Source organism: Mycteria americana, chromosome 2 (genome assembly GCF_035582795.1).
Source record: "Mycteria americana isolate JAX WOST 10 ecotype Jacksonville Zoo and Gardens chromosome 2, USCA_MyAme_1.0, whole genome shotgun sequence".
In the NCBI taxonomy this organism is placed as follows: Eukaryota; Metazoa; Chordata; class Aves; order Ciconiiformes; family Ciconiidae; genus Mycteria; species Mycteria americana.
The window spans coordinates 95334580-95357227 of NC_134366.1; the positions used below are offsets into that span (position 1 = coordinate 95334580).

The 22648-nt window shown below is 42.8% G+C and overlaps 1 protein-coding gene across 1 annotated transcript in view; it reads right to left on the reverse strand.

Annotated features, from left to right (window-relative positions):
- Positions 1-22352, reverse strand: part of ANKRD33B (ankyrin repeat domain 33B) — a 40128-nt gene extending 17776 nt beyond the window's left edge. The window contains exon 1 of the mRNA XM_075495647.1: positions 21924-22352. Coding sequence (XP_075351762.1) covers positions 21924-22352 — 429 coding nt within the window. The remainder of the gene's footprint in view (positions 1-21923) is intronic.
- Positions 22353-22648: the final 296 nt, after the last annotated feature.

Sequence of the window (22648 nt, forward strand, 5' to 3'; positions counted from 1 at the left end):
CTCCTGTAATCAATCAGACTAAAAGCATTGTATTAAAATTTCCTACAAAAGCCTAAACTTGAAATGTGCATGTTTGAAATAGAATAAAATAGTCTTGGGAAACTTTTGGTTCCTTCTAAACTTGATATTTCTTCACGTACCTTTGATTTCATGTGAGACTGGAATAGTGCTGCCACTATAAAAATAAACTCTGCTTTGCTCAGCTGCGTTGGCTAATGACATAACAATGTGTCTGATTAAGTGAGGTCATGGATATCTCAGGAGACAGTTTTATAAATCAGATGTTATGACAAAATTACAGGTGTAAGGCTATTTGTACACTAGATCATTACATATAATAGAGCTCACAAGAAAAACTAGAGGATCAATAATGAACTCAAGCTGAACGGGAGAGCAAATCACATACAGCATGCAATTATCTTAGCTTTTAAAAAAATCTCTTCAGGCAACTTATTTTCCACCAAGATGCTGAGAATGAAAACAGCTTATTATAGCTTTTCACCTATTACCCAGACGAAAATGGGTCTGGCAAAAGACTGAATTGACATTACCCATTGCTTTTTATAAGCATCGTAATAAAAAACTGTCCAGTTTGCTTTGCATGCGCCTGTAAGTATTAATGACAATTCTGCAAGGTTGGTTTAACAGCAATGATTAAAACTGCATGTAATTGAATTAAATGAGATAATGATTCATTGTACTTCATAATCATATGCAGGGACAACTATGAAAATTCTGTCTAAGTTAAAACCATGTTACACAAACAATATTATGAGTAACAGAAATGAAAGAATAATAAAATATAAAGGAATAAAAAGTTGTATTTAAACTTTTTCTTGTTGATTTACGAAGATAATAACTCATATGTTTAATATTTTGTGTTATACATAACTCATTGTTGTAACAGAACTACATATAACTGTCACTCACTATAACATAATTCATTATTATACAAAGCAAAAAAAAAAAAAATCAGGTCAAGTATTTCAAAATAAATGTCACAAAATTATTTGAGGGAAATTCTGATCTCCACTAAAAACTCTGCAACTCTGTGAAACTTGGGTTAACAGAGATTCTAAGTTTACATTGTAGTAAAACAGAGCAAAATTTAGTCTTGAGCATCACTATCCGCTATATACTAATTTGTGTATAATGCCCAAAACCTTCCATCTGCATAAAGCAATCTGAGAAACTTTCATAAATGGCTTGCGCTTATATTGTAATTGGTCTAGCTGATTAGATCAACGGTGACTGAGATGAGGTAATTATTCAGGTCATCAGTCCCATGAGAAGTGGTGTTTATGTGCTACAGAAATCCATCAAGCACATAAGCTTTAATATTATCTGCACAAAATAATTTAGGCTGACCTTTTAGAGAAAGGGCTGCAACAGCTTAGTCACATACAAATTTATGTCAGGAGAGCAACAAAAAAAGAGCTAGGAATTTAAATGAATTTTGTCCGACTGTTGCTTGGACAAAACCCCACGTGCCTGAGGGGGGAGAGGCTGATTTTGCCGGGGAAAGCGATCGGACAAGTGCAAAAGAGTATTCGAGCAGGGATGGAGCAGCGGCGTGCAAAACTCTCTGCCTCCTCTGCAGAGAAACACAGTAGCCTGAAGCACAGTCTTGCACCCAAAAGCAAGCTTAAATGGCACTGCCCCTTCCTCCGCCTGAATACTGAAGGCACAAAATCGCCACCTTCGCTTCACAGCATTATGAACCCTCACAGATTCATTTCCCAGCATGAATTGCACTCCGCTAGCTAAAAACACGGGCCTGTCCACGGACACGCAGATGATAACCCACCATTTTCCCCCTCCGTTTCGTGGGATATGTTCGACTTCACTTGTTTCGTAAACACCTCTTGTGCCAGTCAGGCCACATGTCTCTAAGTAAAGGTATAGCTTAGTATATGTATCATCTCTGCAGAAGTCCTTACTTAATCTATTCTAATCCAAATCTCTGTGATCACCTCTAAAAATACTCCCAGGAGAGTTCATTTTACTATGCCTGCAAAAGCTTGCATTACACAGCAAAGAAAACCACTGCCACTTGTGTAATAAATCAGACAACCAGAAAAGGTAATAAAAATTAGTGTGACTTTCCTTATTTACTAACATGGACATTGTGTGAATCGATTTCAGCATCACTAGTGACACAAGCAGCTGGCAGAAACCTCAGGAAGCTACTGCCAGGGGCCAAAAGGGACACGCAAGGCGGATAAACACACGCTGTGTAGCCAGGGATGCTCCAGTGGGTGGGATATACAGGAAACAAATTGTTTTATCATATGGCAATACTGAGAGACGTTTATGAGGGATTAACCCTTCTCTATTTTTTATTTTAATATCAAGCCACATAATAAAAGCAAATAATTCAATGGGAAATCAAAAACCCTTGAGCTGATGGGGATTTGGGGGTTGTATACTGTTCCACAGGAGGCTGGAACATGTCCCCAGCTCCCGCGCTGTCCGACATCTTCTCCCAACGCCGGCCATCCGGCTGCCTCTTGACATGGCTCCCTTGACCAAAGCTGGGGGAGAGGACAACTGAGAAGTCAGATGATTGCATCTTCAACCCATGGGAAGCCTGATGGGAGGAAAACTGGAGCATTACACCAGAAGTAGCAATCCTTTTTTCTCCTCATTCTTGCAGGGAGTTCTCCTCATCTTCCCGTGAGGGAAACCCCGGTTGAGACAACACCGGTTGCTCAGGAGCCCGTCACCACAGCCCGTCCCCCCAGGGATGCTCCAGGAGCCGCAGAAGGCGGCTTCTCTCTCACACTCTTTCTCCCCCAGCATCTGCTGCCACCTCTCACCCGCCATGTGCCTCCCCCAAATCACACCGTGTCCAAACGTCTGGAGGGCCGCTGAAGTACGGAAGACATTTTTTGACTGTATAGCCTGACCAGCAGCCAATGCTCCCTGGCACATCCTCTCCCGACCACCGGAGAAAAGGGCCGCTCTGTTCCTCGCTGTATCGCATCCTCTCGGCCACCCCTTTTGCTGCCGAAGGAGGCCAGGAGCAGAGGGCACTCAGGATGACTTCTAGCAGTGGAAACAGCCCTGCGAAAAAATATGAGCTGAGGGACACTGTGTTGACTAGTTGCAGGAGGCCTGGGCTGCATTGCCATCTCTTTTAGTACGAGTTAAGATGACACTTGGTGGTAACTTCTTAAAACAGTAGTAACTGGACTTGTGTTATCACATGAAAAATGTTTTATTGTTCTTTCCCCTCCGAACCTCAGCTTGAAACAAAGAACTGAAGACCTGAACACGTGGACAAGAACTAGTAGCAGCTACAGCTAACTCGGGTGTTTTTTAACATTGAGGCGCTTGAGTCAGGAAATTTAATGCAATTCCATTGAAATATACATATATATTAAAAAATATATTTGCTCAGGATGTTAGCAGGTATACACATTCATGCTCAAGATCAATTTTGTTAAAATAATGTATTATTTTGCAGTGACAGCTGGTAAGACTGTATTAGGAACGTACTCATCAGTCTTAAGTTTCATCAGGTAGGAGAAAGGCCTTTACCAGTGACAGCAGACTGTTGTGCAACAAATATATAGAATGAAGAAGTTTTTATGGAAAGAGAGGAAACCGGGATCATTTTTCCACAACCGAAAACAGAAGTGACATTTGATGTAATCCAATCAGTCCAAAATTAAGCTTTGCAATGTCTGTGAGATCTCTGGTCACAGCGGAAGTAAACAAGGTATGATTTTAGAAAAGGAATATGTAAGGAATCTTTAAGGAAATACTGTTTGATAAAAATAACGCATACTTAAAATGAACTGACGGGTCACCTTGTGGAGCATATTACCATTATCCATATGTTAAAAGGACATTATCTCTGGATTCAATAACACGGGAAATCAGCCCAGGATACCATTTTCAGGGAAAGGTTCTCTGTTCTGCTTACGGGGTGCCTGACTGTAAAGGACAAGAAATACTGTGGGAAGATGGTAGGGTAAGTAACAGAATTTTTATCGGGTTAAATTTCACTTTATTTAGACTGTCAAGTTAGGTACAACTACTAAGTAGTGATGATCCCTGACAAATAATGCGGCCTTACTAATCCTAGCTTTCCTGTTTGTATAGCACATACTAATCAGTGTTAATACTGTCAAATGTTAGTGCTAAGTTTTGATAGTGTTGACAGTAATAACACATGATACATGGCAGCCAAATTTATACACCCCTCTTTGCTATGCCTGGTTTTTGATAGCTGTGCTAAACACGGGTCACTCTGCTCTGGCTTAAAAGTAAGGGAAGAGATATTTATAGGAAAAAAGTGAGAGTTTTCTGACTTCAGAAAACTATGTAAACAATGTACTGAACTTTAACGGGGGGATCCTGATGTAAACCCAGAAGGCAGTTCTACCACGAATCCCATGTCTGCACTTGAAGGTGCTCTAAACATTAGCAACCCAAATCATTAACTGCAGAGGGGGAGGCAACGCAACAGATTCCCACCGACACCAAGATCCTGTCCCAGTGAGCTGATTTTCATTTCATGTCTTTGTCTTTCATTGGCTTGCTATGCAACGTTTAGCAAGGCTTCCAAGGGCTGTCAACCATCCTGTGAACAAGGATAATATATTTCCGGATCCTTAAATGAACAGCACATTATTAAGCTTTGCTTGGAACAGGTGTTTCCAGCTAGCCATAGATTTAAAACAGTGAAGTGCTGACTGCTTCCTCCTGGGAATATATGAGGCTGGGAGCTCCTGCGGCTTCAGCCAGTTGCTGTACAAAGCTGCAGCGGGTTTGGGAACCACTGAAAGAAAGAGAGTTTGTAATAAGGCTCAAACTATACCTTTTGTGGGAATAATTGTATGGAAAACATTTTGGAGAATCTCGATTGCCAGATTACTTCAAAATCTGATGTTACAATAGTAGTCTTCCTATCAATCATATTATGGAAGCATAATCTTTTTTTTCTTCAGAAAGGAAAAACCCCTAAGAGCTAAACGAAATGACAGTCAAAGGTGGATCATCTAACAGCATAACCCAAACCTGATGCGTCTTCAGTCCAGTGCACTGTCTCACCACATAAGACCTTTAGGAACATTCAGAAACCAGTTTAGATCTGAACTCCAAGTCCTGGGCCTCACAGACACTACTGTTAATTTATCTCCTGGTGTCTAAATATATACATATATTCACACACATTCAAGATAAAAAAGGAGAGTTTGCAGCATTTTAAAAACGTATTTTTAGTGCATTCAGAAGCCACGTGAAATGCATTTTGCGCATTGACATAACTCTGTCAGAAGTACTTCCTTTGGCTTTAAGGCATGTCATTCAACTCCTCTCTATGTGTTTAACAGATACATTTTCCTTTCTGTTATGTTCTGTCAGACACAGGCTGACTGTAACTTAGATCTGTTGCAAGAAGCTAAACACAGTGTTTGAATGCATAGTTTTTTCAGGACACCTCTCCAAAAGTAATGATTCACAAAATCCTTGCCTTGTAAACAATAAATTTCAGTTTGACACTGGCTGAAAGATAAATGCACAACCTTCTACTCCCTCATAATCTACCATTGTATGTAATCTGTCTCTTCTATAAACAACATTTTAAAGGCTGCAGCACATTTTCACTGTGGAGTTCTCTGAAAACACATGGCCAGCCATGAGCTTGCAAGCACTCTGTTGTGGCAATGAGGTCCTGTTATGTTAGGAAAGAACTTCCGAAGAAGTTTCAGTTCTTTTCCTCCAACTCCTGCAAATTCATTTTGCTTGTGTTTCTCTGAGCCTCCTGGTTGTGGAATCACACCAGACCCAAACCTCGTAAAGAAAGAGCCCAGGAAGAGGTCTGTCCATCAGTGGTGAATCTGCCACGGAAAAAAAAAAAGGTCTCTTTCCTCAAAAGAGAGGAAAGCAACTTGATGAAGAAAAAACCCATCAGGGTGAAAGCTCTTCCTTGCAGCGGTCCTATACTCACCAAGAAGAGCAACTGCATATGCTTCTTGGGACACCAGAGATGGGCGACTGCCTGCACGCTACAGACAGCACTGCACAGTACCACACACAAAAGTACCAGCCTATTTCCTCACCCTTTGATCTAAAGAAGCTGTAAGAGCAATAAAAGCCCAGTCTGGATCTTGGCCTGCCATTTGACAGTAAGTTTTGTAATGACATCAATGGATAAATAACACCGTTGTTGTCTCTTCTTCCCGACCTCCCCTGTGCTCTGGCTTTTGAACCTCATTGCTTCCTTTTCTATAATACTTCTAACAATAACCCTCCTTATTGATCTTGGATCTTCTAATAACAAGTCTTATTGATCCTGGAACTGACCTGAATGGACCAGGAAGCTGCGGTAAACTTTCTGCCCCAGTGAAAACAAAGAGAGGGGAGAAGACCAGCTGCCCTTGTACAGCAGAAAGGCAAGTGATCTTCAGATGACAGAAATGTATTAGTATTTAGCCTACAGGATTCACCTTACATACTGCACTCTGGATGTGTTATCACATAGCAACAGTCAGCATCCTCTTTTCAACCAAGAGGATAACATGGCAACAACAATCAGTAGTTGTTGTTCATGAAAACCCAAGCTAAATACTGATCTTCAGGAAGAAATGTATGCTGAAATATTACTGATTGACATGAAGAAGCTTCTCTAGCTGGACCAGGTGTTATTATTTTAATTCTGTCAAGCAAAGATCCCACTGATGGGATCTCATTAGCTTGTCTCTTCAGATTATCATCAACTAGTGCAAGTAGCAACGGTTCTTCAGATGTTAAAGCACCCAGGTTCTTGAAAGCCCTTATTATGCTTTCCACAATGAAAGAGCTTCCTTTATTTAGGATAGGCATCTGGTTTTACCTAGACTGGCTTTCATCTCAGTTATGCACCTTCCTGTTTTTTCCCCAGCTCCAACAAGGCAAAAGATTTCTTCGACCATAAATATGAAAAAAGTCTCCTGCTTCTCCTTAGAAAACAAATAAACTTTTTAAGCAATAGAGGCATCTGTGGTGAACTGATGGGAGGTGTCTATTTTTCAGTCAGAGACCTAAAGTGGATTTTGGTATGTATGGATTAGTGTCAACTCTCGTGATCTTAAAGGGTTGCAATCCTGTAATCCCATAGCCCCATGCAATGCAGCTACTGTGGAATATCACAGATGACCATGCTGGAGGCTAAAACCTGGATTTTTGTAAGTATTACTCCTTGGATTTAGGCTTGTGAAACTTGGAGGAAAGTGCTATGGTTCCTGACTTCATAAGAACTCTTTCACTCTTTCCCACCTATGCGCTGCTAATTACTAGCACTCCAGAATCAGAGAATCATAGAATCACGGAATCATTAAGGTTGGAAAAGACCTCTAAGATCATCTAGTCCAACCATCAACCCAACACCTCCATGCCTACTAAACCATGTCCCAAGGTGCCACATCTACACGTTTTTTGAACTCCTCCAGGGATGGTGACTCCACCACCTCTCTGGGCAGCCTGTTCCAATGCTTGACCACCCTTTCTGTAAAGAAATTTTTCCTAATATCCAATCTAAACCTCCCCTGACGCAACTTGAGGCCATTTCCTCTTATCCTATCACCTGTTACTTGGGAGAAGAGACAGACACGCACCTCGCTACAACCTCCTTTCAGGTAGTTGTAGAGAGCAATAAGGTCTCCCCTCAGCCTCCGCATCTCCAGACTAAACAACCCCAGTTCCCTCAGCCGCTCCTCATAAGACTTGTGAAAGAAAGAAATTGAATTTCACATAAGAAATTGCACTGAAAAGTGGGTCTCCACAAAGAGAGATGAGGCACCAATAACTATAATTGTTTAAACACCACCTTGGTAAATTCACACTTTCTGAATACTGGAGATTTTCAGTTCTGGGTGAAAACATTACCTTCAAACAAAGTATGCAATTTTCAAGTAATGCATAGTGAACTAGCATTGCTAATACTAAGAGTATAAATTTTATGCCCAAGTGTCTCATGTTTTATAACTGTTAGAAACACTGATGACTATGATCACATTTTAAATTACAGCAGAACATGTGGGTTATGTTTCAGACACTTTTCTAGTTTTCAGGTAAACATACTTTGGTCCAAGGGCAAAGAGGGTTGCGCTCTTGTGACTTACACCTGCAAGTGCTCACGACTCCATAATGTTCGTGGCTGGTTAGAAAGCAAGACCTAACTCCCGCTATAAAAACCATCAAACTACAGTTCTGTCTATTTTAGGAATAAAGTAACTGATAGGCTGCATACAGCCACTGGAGATGAAATCCAGCATGCCTCAGACTTCCCATTAAGGAATGGTTCCTTCCTGCAGGTTTAACATCACCCTGTGAAAAGTGCACCTGTTTTAAGAAAAGACAGAATTACATTTTTGAAAGATCAGAGGATAGCACTTGGCTGTATCAAGGACACTGCTGCTACTGGCTTGCAAGTCCTAGCAAGCAGCCTCACATTAATTTAGCACTGTATTTAGGGAATAGGCTCATCCACAATGATGCTTATCTGCGAGAGGCTCAGTCTGATTTTTTGTTTGAGAAAACACACACTGTGACATCAAATTAATCTGTTCAGAGGGGATCTTTTTTTCCTCTGGTAGCTTGCTATTTTTTGGAGATTCAACTTTTTTAAAAATCCTGAAGAAGATAGTTCTAAAGCAGCTTTTTTGTTGTTGTTGTTGTGTGCATTCCCATTTTAAATTTCTCTTTTTGATTATCTCAATTGGCTAAATATGGATTTATCAGCCACTGCAGCTGTAACAGGTATCAGGGTATGAGCAGATAGTTCAGCAGAGGTGAAAATCGTATTTAGAATATCCAAGTGAGAGACAGTAGCATCACCGTCGTATCTGTCTCAAGTCAACTACAGTAAGGCGGGCTGAGTTTAATAAGCCAATGCAGCACACACTCGTAATGCCGTTACCTAGTGGCCAGAGCTGAGTGAGGCTCTGCCTGCCATTGCTGCAGTCTTTCCTCTTATACGGAGCCTGTGACCACCCTGCTTATCTCAGCTGAGTGTCTAGCTCCGTGCAGTAAAGGCAGGAAGGCATCTTCTGCCTCTGTGTTTGGATCTAAGAATCTCATCTTCCAATGAACACCTCTTCCATCTAAATAATAAAGAAATGTAGGGAGGGATTGAACGTGAACATATTGTTGAATTTGAAGTAAAGAAGATAGAATCAGATAGCTGAAAAAAAGAGGGAGGAGTAATTTCACATTTATATTCAAATGTCTGGAATTACTAGAGACAACCTTTGTAAAAAACTGCTAATGCATTAACACAATATATCCATTTTATAGAACAGTTTCAGTCAAACAATCCAGAAACAGTCCTTCTACATCATAAAATTGGAGAATATTTGGGTAAACTGCAAAACAGCTTCTCTTGAGTCAGGACTCCAGGATTTTATATAAGCAATCTACTTTTTAATTTAAGGACCTATATCTATGAGAGAAATAGTAGACATTTAAAACAGTTTTCTTAACAAAAGAACACCTTTTGTGGAAAAGAAACATGCTACAAAAAAAGCAGTATGTATCAAAGACATCTGATGGAGGTTTTTCAGAGCTGCTTGCAGTGAGCTTGACATGTCTCCGTGCCCCACAGCAGCCTAAGAATTACAACAGTCTGGCACAGAGTCTTTTGGTACTTCAGGACATTGCTCGCCTGCAGGATGGCATTTTTGTTGATAGAAGCTCACTAATGAGGGCAGTATCTGAACATACCAAGGGACCTTTGAATGATGCTCCAGGCCCCTGGAGAAAAAAAAAGATATCCAGTTTATTGGGAATTTTCAATGTACAGTTGGAAAATACATCCTAAAAAAAAATGATTTTTTGCTTAACTGGCTGCAAGCCATATAGCTTATAAAAAAAAATAAACATGTTCTTATGCCCATAACTCATCACAAAAGCTCTTTAAGCTCTCCAGCTGAAGATTTGTAAATAAATACCTTTATATAAAATAAAAGGATACAGAAGAATATTGGCTACCTGACACATTCCATCTCAGTTTGTGACAGCTATTACTGTTCACAAGATGACTATATCCTATTGCATTCAATGTTGGCCAAACATCACAGCAATTACTGGACTAGCACTTTCACATAACTAAGCATTTAGCCGCAGCCATATTATTCATGTCTTGGAAAAATTAGGAATTAGCAAATGGGCCTGCATATCCATCAGCTGTCTGTGTTGCTTTCCAGGATTTTCTGGTTTTCTGTTACAGGACAATACTTCCCATCAGCTCAGTATGGCATTAGGCCACACAAGATGTCATGGCTCATCCGTTGCTATTAGAGAGCACCGTCTAAGCAAAAAGGCTGGCAAACTCAGAAAACTGGAAGTGTACTTCTACTAAAGGTATAAACAAAGGTACATCAACAACTGCAGAGATTCCTGTACGGTAAATGAGGACCTTTGGTTGAAATAGACTTGGTTGCTTAGAGACACTCGTCCATTAAAATAGTATAGACATGGCCTGTAAACACAATTTTCTTCATTTTTGTGGTGCCTAACTCCAACGCACTGGAATTTGCTAAGAGATGGGAGCAAAGAAACACATTTACCTTGAAGAAATATTGCAAAGAAGATTCCATTAATATTTGTGCAATTTTTCTGTTTCATAATGATGAAGAGCATGATAGAGAAGGAAACTCTCCAACCATTGGATAAGCATAGGGTGATTAGCGGTTAAACAGGAAAAATGAGAATAAAAAGCTGGGATGAAGATGTATTTCTGCATTTAAAAGGAAGATAGTACGTGTTGGTGTAACTAAATATTCCATTATAAATTTGGCATTTTGTTATTAGCAATGGATGACATTCTTAATGTAAATTTTCAGCTGTGCTGTCTTATTACATACATTACACTGAACAAAAAAAAATTACATTTCCACCCCATAAATGAATAACAGTCATTTTTATAAAGTTAGTCCTTGTTCATTTAACAATCACTCACAGGCCACACTCGTGGACAAATCAAGCAGTTTTGCAGGATGCTGAGGCAAAACCAGAAGACTGGCATTTTTAGAGTTGATTGATTAAATATACCCAACCACAAACAAGATGTGAAATGGTAACTATTTCATCTACAGCTTTTTGTCATTTGGCTTCTTTTTGTTTCATCATAACTGAGTCTGTGGAGCACTAGCTGTCCTCCTTCAGGAGCAGATCCTTAGGAGCATCCTTAAGTCCCTCTGTGCATGGTCCGAGAACAGTAAATCTCAGCAGCATTAAACCGCCCAGCTCCACGCAGAGCTCCAAAACCACCAATTTGGGGAAAACTGAAGCATTGTATTATCTATGTCATCCTACTTGAAAGCTATCTTGTCATATCTGAAATAAGTATACAGCATATGCAAATAGGTATTATACCAATTTTAGTATCAGCATAGTTAATGATTTCCAAAACCATAACACAACAAATGATGTTATAGTTTGGGCACTTGGGACTGAAAAGCCTAAAAAAAAATGACGAATTAGGGGAACCACTTGGGATTCAGAGAAAACCTGGGCCAAGCGGTGGCTGCGTGGACTTCATTGGTCCACTCCAGAGAGGCTAACCCTGAGTAGGGTGGACGTGAGCTGAGTCGCACACGTGCTCTTGTGCCAGAGATGGCTTCCTCTGGCGACGCACACACAGCCCGTGCTCACCTAGTGGGATTTTCTACAAGTAAAAGGCTGCTGACGCTTTCCAAATCAATCTTTATTTCAAAATCAACAGTGAATTTTGGTTGGCGATCATGTGTCACTTTTCTTTAGAGGAAGACAAACGTGTTTTAATGAAATGTAATTTAAAATAAACCTGATGCACATTAGGCTCATCTGGCACAAAGCAACCAACACCTGTAAAGTCATACGAGAGTTACCACTCAGTCTCACTATCATTCTCCTCTGTGAAGATGAAGTACTACCAACACGTAACAGTATTACAATAAATCACCTGATTTTTGTTGGGCTCTGTTACACAGTAATCGTTACCAAAATGTGTAACGGGGCTTTGTTTTTTTTATCTTTCAGTCTATGTCTTCTTGAGTAGTAGAACAGATTTTGAACATAATAGTACCTGCTGAAATGTCTGAATAGATCCAAATAGGTATTTTGATTACTTGTACTCCTTGTTCAACATTTGTTAGTATTTATTTTCACAGTTTATATTGTTCCCAAGCTCACACACAAGACCTTGTGACTAAAATTAATACAAGTGGTTCCTGTGCCACGTGCAAAAATGAACATTAACACATATTTCAAAGCCCTTTTTGAAATGTCCCCTGAAACCCAGCGACAAGCCAGACTGAGTGAAAACAAGCAAGTCTCACATCTCTGAAAAGGGCACTACCCGATGCGGGGCTGGGTGTCCCCATCCCTGCCTTTCCACCTGGCAGTGCTGACTCTGGTCCTCCAAGAACCACAGCCCACATCACCGCTTCCAGCACTAGCAGGACCAAAGGACGTGAAGGGAGCTCAAAGGTAAGCTCTTGATGATGCTGAAAGATGTGGCCCTGGGGACCTGCTGTCCCTCACGGCTGGCACCTGAATCCACGCTCCTGTGGCAGACAGCTCTGAGCCCAGTGCCTGAGACAGGAACGTTTATTCTTTCTTCCTCAGAGACCCTGCCTCAAGACTGAAAGCCTTGATAGACGAGGTACAGACAACGCCTTGCTGGTACTTAGCTTGGAGCTGAAGAATTTGGGAATTTTGGGGCTTTTGGACCCACCTTCTTTCCCAGCGTACTTGAAGCACGGTAGCTCCTACAGGCTACCGAAACTCAACAGGACCCAGTTTTTCAGAGCAGCAGATGCTTCTTAGTGGTGCTGTCTGTTTCAACTTCCATTTTCTTCCTGAGAAACAGTATTGGCATGCACTTGGTTTCAGGTCAGGCATGAGGCCTAAAAAGTTATTTCAAGGAGCACTCCTTACCTGAAGATTTGAAACACCCCTCAGGCCAAGCATTTGTGCTACCTTAGGCTTATGGAGAAGTACTACAGGAAACTAATTTTTTTTTCTGTAGGTTAGAAATCTTAGCCCTCGAGGAGGGGAAGGTAGAAGAACAACAGTGCCCAGAGATGAATCACTTCCACTAGTGTGTATGTTGGTATGTCAGGTATCAGTAGAGTTGCTGGGATCAAAACAATGCAGGGCTTCTCCATATAATCATGCATTCTTTACATATGTTGATGCACACTGAAGCGGATTGAACGGCTCAAAAACGAATGCCTGAATACCACCACAAAACAGCATGGAGGTACAGCTTGGTTTAGTTTTGGTCTTATCATATCCTCTTTAAAAAAAGACAAAATCTGCTAATGAATGTAGATACAGCATGGAAAACCTAAAGCGTCAAGAACAGCAACCGAAGGCTTTTGGGATTGTGAACCTTTGTGTAGTGTTATACCAAAAGAAGATGGCCTCTGCTTCTCAACTTCTGAAATTGCAACAGCCATACTGCCCACGTCCCAGATGTGGGATCTCTAAAATCACCCCTTTTAAACTTATTCATACCCAAAATAGTTTTTGAGCTCCAAGTTTTGTGGTTGGTTTCTGCTTAGGGGTGAATTGTAAATACAACCAAAACCCAAGCGCCCATCCCTTCAAAGAAGTCCCTGACTTCTTCCTCTCTGGGAAGAAGTACTGGATACCTCTGACAGGTTTCAGGCTACACAAACTCTGTCACAGACATGATTATATTCTGGAAAGAAGCAGCACACTTGGCTGTGCCTCACAGGACTCTCAGTCCAAAGCCAGGCCAGCTGGAACACCCCTCAGTAACCACCGAGCCACATGGGAGCAAGCTGAGAACAGCCCACTTCTCTGAAGCCACCCTGAAGCCACCAAGCAACGTCAACCAACCGTTACTTCAGGCGTCCCTTACAGTAAGGGGAACTCCCAGATCTTTTTGGAGAGGTGTCGTGGTTTAGCCCCAGCCGGCAACCAGGACAAGAGGTCCAGTTTTAAGGCATCTTCGACGCTACCAATGCTCTGTGCAAGATACCATTTTATGGAGCTGAAAAGCCAGAACCGCAACATTTACATTTAGAGCAATAGTAGGGAGGCAAAGCAGAAACAGGAAGAAATTATTAAAAATTGCTCGTTTCCTGCTATAAGAAGATACAAGATTGCTGGGATAGACAGCAAAAAGGACAAATAAGTCTCTTTTTCATGTCCCAGGATGCTTCTAGAGTTTTCTTATCCTGTATCAGGCAGCGGTTAAAAACCTAAGTCTCCTGCATGGGAGTCTTGAGTCCTACCATATGCAAGGAGGAGAGCAATGTCACTGTCTTTTTCCACCTCCTTTATTGCAGGATTTAAAGCTGACTTTTCTAAAGACAATTGCTCTTCATGGACTTTTCTGAAGCTCCTTTCTCCTTCTTAAGTTCTTTTAGATCTACTCTTTTTTGCAGCTTCACCATCAAAAGGAACTTTTGTTGGAAGTTGCCTATTTACAATATGTATGCATTATTTCCAAATAACCCTTCTAAAATACCAAGCTACAAGAAACCCAATTTTATCTAAGTCTTGAATTTTTGAGAGCATTTTATGCCTTAATAAAATTTCAAGGAAAGGATCTTAGGAAACTTTAAGGGAGAAAATGAGTGCCAAAATTCCTTCTTGGGTAATTCCTCCATGAGAATATAAATTTTCATTTCCTAATGGGATGAAGGAATTAGCAGTGTCACATTGTGCACCGTGAAATAAACCTCAAAGGTTCTCCTGGAAAAATGCAGTAAGGCACCCTGAGGTCACATTTCTTACCTGTGTTACAGACATGTTCTATTAAAGACACCATTATAGATCTGTCATAATTATTGATGCAGATGTGCCAGACAACCAGTCTTGTTAGACTACCATTAGATTTTAAATGCAGCTATATTTGATGACATCTGGAGTCAACCTGTGCTCAGCTGTGTAACCAGGATCACCCCTGCACCTCTGAGGAGCTCTGCAAGTCCACATACTTGATTTAAGATACTAATATGAAACACTGCTTTGAACAAAAGATTGCTATGGCCTTTACTTCTGGGCTACCATCACGCTAAAAACATCTCTCCTGTTCCATACACTTTACATTAAACAATTTGTCAAAATTCTTCAAGGAAACTGCTCTTCATCTGGTTTCTCTGAAAGCTGCATCACTTGAAACTAGATTAAACTTGTACAACTTTCTCATGTTGATGAGGTCTTCAAATCCCTATCTATCAATTTCATTAAGTTACATCTGTTAGCTAATGTTGCTTTTGACACTAAGTACAAATTATATCTTACTACCTGTCTATTATTATATCTTACTACCTGTCTATCCTCCTGCATGGAGGATGCAGCAGGTCTGGTCATGCATCTCCAGTGGTCTGCTAAAGACCTGCATTTCCCTTCTTTATGTCTAAGCACCCTCATGGTCCATATTAATGTTCCCTTTCCTCCATAGAAATCATGTTCTGGGCATATACTTCTTCTTCAGTTAAGTTATTTTAAAGGATATGTTTCTGCGCCAGATTTACAAAGGCATTACTCACCTAACACTTCAGATGAATGCAGACAAGGGCAGGCAGACAGCTAACCTGCCCACACTCTTCTGACGACGCCTCCGAGTGCCTATCTGTATCAATCTGGTCTACACTCTGGTTAGCTCACCGAATTCCTTCTCAGCCAACTGACTTCATATTTTCCATGCTCTATCTACTCCTTTCTGATGGCTTCCCTTGAGTTGTAATTACAGGATTTGAAGGGTTCCCAATTTGTTTTGAGCAGCTGCTGTTTTTTGACATCTACGATTCCTTGCCTTGCCTTGCTCACTCACTTCCTTTTTAAACACATAGGTATTTCTAGGGACTTTTTTAGTGCATTTGGGTATTTCTGTACTTTTTTGAAGGATTTAGATTAGATGACTTTTACTGTTAGGGTCTTTTTAAAACTATTTCCACTCTAAAAAAATTCCCTTTCATGGTTTAGTGTCATGATGTTAAGTTTCAATACAATCCCTCCCACGAGAATACCTTGTATGAGAGAATATGAGGGAACTGAAACTGCCTATGAAAATATGAAAAAAGTTCCCAGCACTGTAGCAGATGACATTCTTCAAATCCCTTTTCTGATATGGGCTGACTTACGCTATGTGCCATGACAACTGAAAAGCGATATGTGACAGGGAGATCTTTATCCCTCACCACAAAATGCTCTACTCCTAATTTTTTATTTTTGCAGGTTAGCATCGTGAAGATAACAAAAATAATAAAAACAGGTTAATGGAGTGTTACACAAGCTCTGACCCTTTTTGTGATATATAACTTTCTAGAAAAACATTATCCAGCACAATATTCCCTCACCCGGGAAGCGGGAACTGAACCACTGGCTCCCTGCCCTTCTCAGCCAGTCACAACTTTAGGAGCATAGCGCTTTGGCAAAGACAAATTCAGGTGTCAGCTCCATGGAGGATTCACTGTGCATCTCTCTGTGAACAGCTCTGAAGGGTAATGCTCCCCAAACTAGCTGAGCTGCCCGAAGCAGTCTCGCTGTGGTAGTACAAAGCCTGTGGGCAACTTTGCCTTGCTGAGGAGCAGTCTGCAGCGTAGGGCAGGGAGACCGCTATGACATGTCTGATGCCTCAAACGCTGTCATGGGTCTGGGTGACTGGGCGAGCGATGCCATTCCAAAACGTCCTTTTACAGCCAGCAACACACAAACCAACCTAGGTTGCGTTCAGAGAAGCTTCTCCACTCGATTCAGGGGGTCGCTTGCTGATGGTCTCCAATGCAGCATGTTCACTTCAGGAGGTATTCATTGGGCCCAAACCATAAGTCTCATGTGCCCAGTCACTGCAAACTCTCTCAAAAGTCAGCAAAGGGAGGCTTTCCGGCGGGGGGTGAGGGGACAGGAGTTAGAGCATGAGCATAACACAGACATCTGAACCATCCTCTGGAGAAACCCACTCCTCTCTGCTGAGGAGAGAAGGAGAGCAGGAAAACCATCTTCCTAATTCATGCCTACACCATGGTGTGAACCCTCCTCCCTGGAAACTTCTCTCTTGCACCTACTTCTCTGGGCTTACTTCCACGGCTGGCACAACCCTACGTTCTCACAAGCTTTTCAAGTAGGTTTCTAGCCAGGACATCGCTACCTTATTTTTGTTTATTCAGTAACAGCAACTTCCAGGCTTTTGATGCATTGCTGTCCCTCCCCAGGACTAAGCATCATGAGAGGGGAAATCCAAAGAAATTTAGATCAAGAGGAACAAAGCCTTCAAAACCCTGTTTTCTTCCTTCAGCAGAAAAAGGAGAGAGGGACAAACAAACAAATCCAGGCTCACTTGGTGATGGAGCTGCAGAACTATTGTGCCTCAAAGGAAAACTTACTCCAGAGCAGTACTGATCAACAGCAGCCTGTACAAAGCATTAACGGGAAAAGTTAACTGTGCTCATCTATGGATTTAGGAATATTTTCTGAAAGGAGAAGAAAGAGCTTACAAGCTGAGCCACATAGATTATTTTGTCCTCACACCTTTTAAGGGGGCAAAATGAAGATCACAAATGTACGATCTCCACTATATGATGGTATACTTACAACAATAAACTGTTTAACTGCAAATTGGTTCCTAGTTATCTACAGAACTGATGAAAGATTCATTGAACAGTGACATAAAAAATGAAAAGCTGAAAAAGACTACAACAGAATATTCTCACACGTATATCAACTTCAAAATATGGAGTTGCAGAATACCTACTAATACAGAGTCTATCACATAGATGGTTAACACAAAACCTTTCTGAGGATGAGCTGCAGTGATTATTTTCAATCTGGCATGGGAATGTTCTTTGCCTTCTTTTCTCTCTCTCCCCCATCCCTTATTGCCTTCTCTATTGTCATGGCAAATTTCTAAATTTGCTTTCATTCTGCAGTTAGGTAACACCAGATTTTGAAACTCTGTCTTTCTGAATATATATAATCCTGGTCTCCAGGAGAGATTTAATAATAAGTTATATTAAACTTGAGATGCAAATATCTGAAATTCTGGAAATGTGGCTAGTAAGGAGGCAAAACCAGTCCCCACAGCATGTGGACAAAAGCAGCGTCGTAATCGGATGATGCTCTGGTCTCAGCCAGGTCAGGAGATTCCACCAGAGCCACGATTTTATTTTCCCATATATATTTGCAAACCCTCTTTATTGCCAGCGTGAGGCAGGTAAATACATCCACATTAATGAATGAGAGGCCACCCTGCATGATCTACAATTAGTATATTATATGCTGTCATAGTTGTTTTCCAAGTATTTTGGTATTAGATTTGGCAAGGAGAGGAAACGAGCAGTACCGAGCCAGTCTTTCAGGACTCCATATACAGAGAGCAGGGCAACAGAGATGCGGGGATCAACCCTTTGGGGATCCTATGCCGACAATGAGATATAAACTGTTGTTGTTTCAACAGTAATGAAAACAAGACAGGGAAGGTACCGGTCTTCAGGCTACATGTGGTGAGTAATAAATCGGATGTTGTTGAGTCTGGTTTACTGCAGGAAGGTGAATTTAATGAAAACCTGTGCCTAGTGAGTGGTTCTGCAGCTCACGGGGAGAGCACGGGAAAAATACACTTCTGCAGAAATGTCACGAAGAGCCGCTATCCAGCCTTGGCAAACAGTCTCAAAAGAGAGAATTAATGTATTTCGGTAAACAAGATTGAGGAAAATAAGTAAGGGTACCTCTGGATCTTAGCATTTTTGGAAATAATTCCTTCTGAATCTTAAATTTACATACAGAATTGCTTTAGGGCTGAGGTCAAAATTTAAAAACAAAACAATGGCAAAACTCCAGCTGTTTGCACCCAAATTCATTTAAAGAATTTAACCATCAGGAAGTTTCTTCATCATGTTATGCTTTGAGATTTGAATTTAATTACTTTCAGGATCAAAATATGACGTTGTCTTACTACCATAACCTGTTACGTGCTTTGTCTCTTTTGAAAAAAAGTAATTTTTGAATTATGAAAATGAAACTGCATTGTACATACTTAAGAGAGGTTATCAGATCAGGGTTGTGAAAATAGTTAAGCTACTCAGTTGGACAGCCCTCCCTTCACCATCCCACTTCTCAAAAAGCAAGTTATTCTTCCTTCTCGCTCCTGCCTCACAGAAAAGAAACAAGATCTTAGAAGAAACAAAAGTTCCTCTTCTTTATTCACAGTGTAAAAATAAAAAAAAAAAAAAGGAAAGAAAAGATGCTTTCCAATAAATGCATGCCAGATAGCATTGTAAACAAACATTATCCTGGTGAAAGAAGATGCTGAAAGAAGAAGAAGCCAACAGTACAGATTTCAGCAACGGAAACATTTTATTAGCACAAGTGGTGTATGTAACTCCTTCAGTTACTTTTTAGCGGTAAAACTAAGTTCTACTTAGTTTTACTTTTAACTTTTCAAATTTTTTTTATGAGTAATGCACAATGATTTTATACGACATGCAAATTCAAGAACTGCAAAAATTCCACAGAAAAGGCATTAAAAGAGCTGAGTGAAACTTCACTTTTGTCAGGTAAAGTTCTGTGGAAAATGGTGGCTATTCTTTTGCAAAATAATGTGAATTTGCCCTGATTTTCTGAACAGCACTGGCTGGGAAAAAAATTGGGACTAGATGCACAAAATCAGAAGAGGAGTCAGTGGTTATTTTCTACATTTTCTTGAGAGACTGGAGAACAGACTGCAGTTTAACCAGGTGGCCAGCTTGCGGGCCGATCCCCTGCTCCCATGCCAGGAAAGAGGGGATGAGGAGCGCGCAGGGTTGCCCGCCCTGCCGCCGGGACGTCCGGACCGCAGCCACACCTGACGTTTCAGCTTCCCGGCAGAAAGGTTACTCCCTTCCCATTCACATCTGTCTGGAAAAGTTAGATTGTCCTGCTCTGTACTACTGTGAGGGTTCATATCCACTCAGGCAGAGAAAGAAACTGAACTCATGTCTCCCAGATCATTAATGAGGCTTCCAGAAGTTGTTGAATTACAGAACTTCTTTGTTTTCATCAAAAATCAGAAAAGGTAATTTGATGTCAAAGTTTAATTTCAGGTCAAATGGAGTATTTGCTTAAGTAGAGAAAAACTTTTTTTTTTTTAACTGTATGTGCAAAGAAGAGGAACTTTCAGTTTGGATTCAAGCTTCGATTTTGTTTCTTTTCTGGGAAGCTGAAGAGATAAGGAAGAGTAACGTGCTTTTTGGGAAGTGGGATGGTGAAGGGAGGGCTGTCCAACTACGTAAATTCACTGTTTCCACAACCCTGATCTGATCACCTCTGCAGAAGGAGCTGCTGTGGGATGAGGGCTGATGACTACGCTGACTTGTTCATAACCCCTGACGCAGCACTGCAGGACCCCAGCCCGGAGGCGAGGATGCCTCCAGCTTCACAGCCATCTGCATACCCTCTGCTGGGTGGGAAGGCCACCCTTTCAGCAAGGACAGCCCTGGGGCACTTGGTCTTTTATGCCACAAGTATGGTGGGGCCGAACCTTCCCCACCATCGTACACTTGAGGCACGCTGCATCAATGGGCCTCGGCGGAGACGAGTGTCCATGCAATGCCAGGGCTGGGTTTGGGCTCCAGCTCAGGCCCAGACCTCATATACAGGACAGATGTGTCTGCAGGATCTTCAAAATCTCCTGTAACGTACGTTTGGATCTCACATGTTACCGATTAAGAGTATAACTACACCGTATGTTGGCCTGGGCAGAAAAGTTGATTTAAAACATTTCTACCCTCTGCTGCTCATTCCCACCCCCAATGCCATAGGTTGCTGCCCCCTCAGATGTGTTAATACAACTTTTTCCATTTGTATCTTTTGCAGAAGCTTACTGTAAATCAGACCACTAGAAAATCTGTATTAAAAACAATCCTTTGGTGGGGAAGTGAAGATATTTTGTAGGAAAAATCCTACAAGTACATACATCTAAGACACAAAAAAATCCCCTCTCCAAACAGGTCCAAACCCAAATTATTGCATTATTTTTGATGCAAAGACCACTTATTTTGCCAGAATGTACAAGTCACTTGCCCAATTAAAATGACTTAGGCTTTCTTTCAAAACATTCCTGTCATAGACTAGTCATAGAAAATTTTTTGGAGATTGCTTATGCAAACTACAAGTAAAAATGCCTTAGTTTTAATATAAATTGTAGTAATACTAGTGAGAGGAGTTGCTGTTGCTAACCTTCAATGTTGTTGCTCAAACATCCCAGTTACGCGTTACCCAGGAAATCTTTCCCAAGTTTTCACCTTCTGGCTTAGTGAAGTACATTTCTGTCCCTGCAATTAACTAAGTAACAGGCAAATACTGAACCACAAACCTTGTACTGACACAACCCCCAAAACCAGTTCACCAGCAGCAAAACAAATACCAGAACTCAGAAAAGTCTGGTTTTAGCACAGGAATACCCCGAGCCCTGCTTGGCATTCTAGGAACTGGGGGCAAGCTTACATTTTTTGGGCAGCTAACAAAAAAAACGGAAAACATAAACTTTGATGGGTTGTTCAACTTCTCAAGGTGTAAAGCGTGAAGCACTGCAGGGGATGGAGCGGCCAGCAAAGAGGAAGGTGTAGCCCTGCTGAACACAGCCGTGACTAGCGAAGCCACTCTCTCTCCCCAGTAAATTGCCGGAAAACAAGACCCAACTCAAAACTGTCGGCGGGAGAACTGGAATCTCAGCCTTTCTCTCTCCCATAAGCCGGACCCTTGCTTTCCCAAAGGCGGAAAGTCACGTCTAGCAGGGCGAAGCTTCGCGCCCTTCTCCCGTCCCCGCTGCGTGGGCTCCCGTCCCCCACGGGGCTGCCGCCCAGCGCCCCTTCGACCGAAAGCGGTGTCACCCAACCCACGCCCGCCCTCCCCCCCGGCTCCGCTCCCGGGGGGCTGGGGGGCGGCGCGGCGGCGGCCGTGCTCTCCCCGCCGCCGGGATGCCCGCGGGTGCTCACCCGGCGGTTGCGGTCGGTCTCCCGCACCTCCTCCTCCTCGGGGCCTTGGCGGATGAGCGCCTTGAGCACGACGGCGTTGTTGGTGCAGCAGGCTCGGAAGAGGCTGAGCGCCTCGGGGCTGTCGCGCCCTCCCCGCTCCAGGGACCAGCGGTCCTCCTCGTCGTCCTCCAGCCCCCCCGGCGGGTAGAAGGAGTCGTCCGAGGCGATGCTGCAGGTGTCGGGCAGCTCGGAGAAGTCCTCGTACTCCTCGCAGTCCTCCTCTTCTTCCTCCTCCTCCTCCTCCTCGTCCAGCCCCTCGGCGGCAGCCCCCGCCGCCCCCTGCTCGGGGCTGCTCTCCGCCTCGGCGCTGGGCATCTCCGCCGCCGCCGCCGGCGCGGGGCAGACGCGCTCCCCGGCCAGCTGCTCCCCGTCCCCCGACAGCAGCACCATGCTGGCCCCGGGGCCGGGACGCGGGAGCCCCCCGCCGCCCCGAGCGGCGCCCGGCCCCGCGGCCGGCGGCTCCGCCGGGCCGCCCTCGCCTGCCGGCCGCGGGGCGCTGCCCGGGGGGGCGCTCAGGGCGGCCGGTGCCCCCGCAGCCCCCGCCCGCCCGCCGAGCGCTGCCCCGCCGGGGGCTGCGGCTCTTCCCCGTGCGAAGCCGCGGCGGGCAGGGGATCCCTCTGCCCCCCCTCACGCAAGTTGCAGGCCCCTCCCGCGGGTCGCCCCGCAGCAGCCCGGCGGGCGGCCGC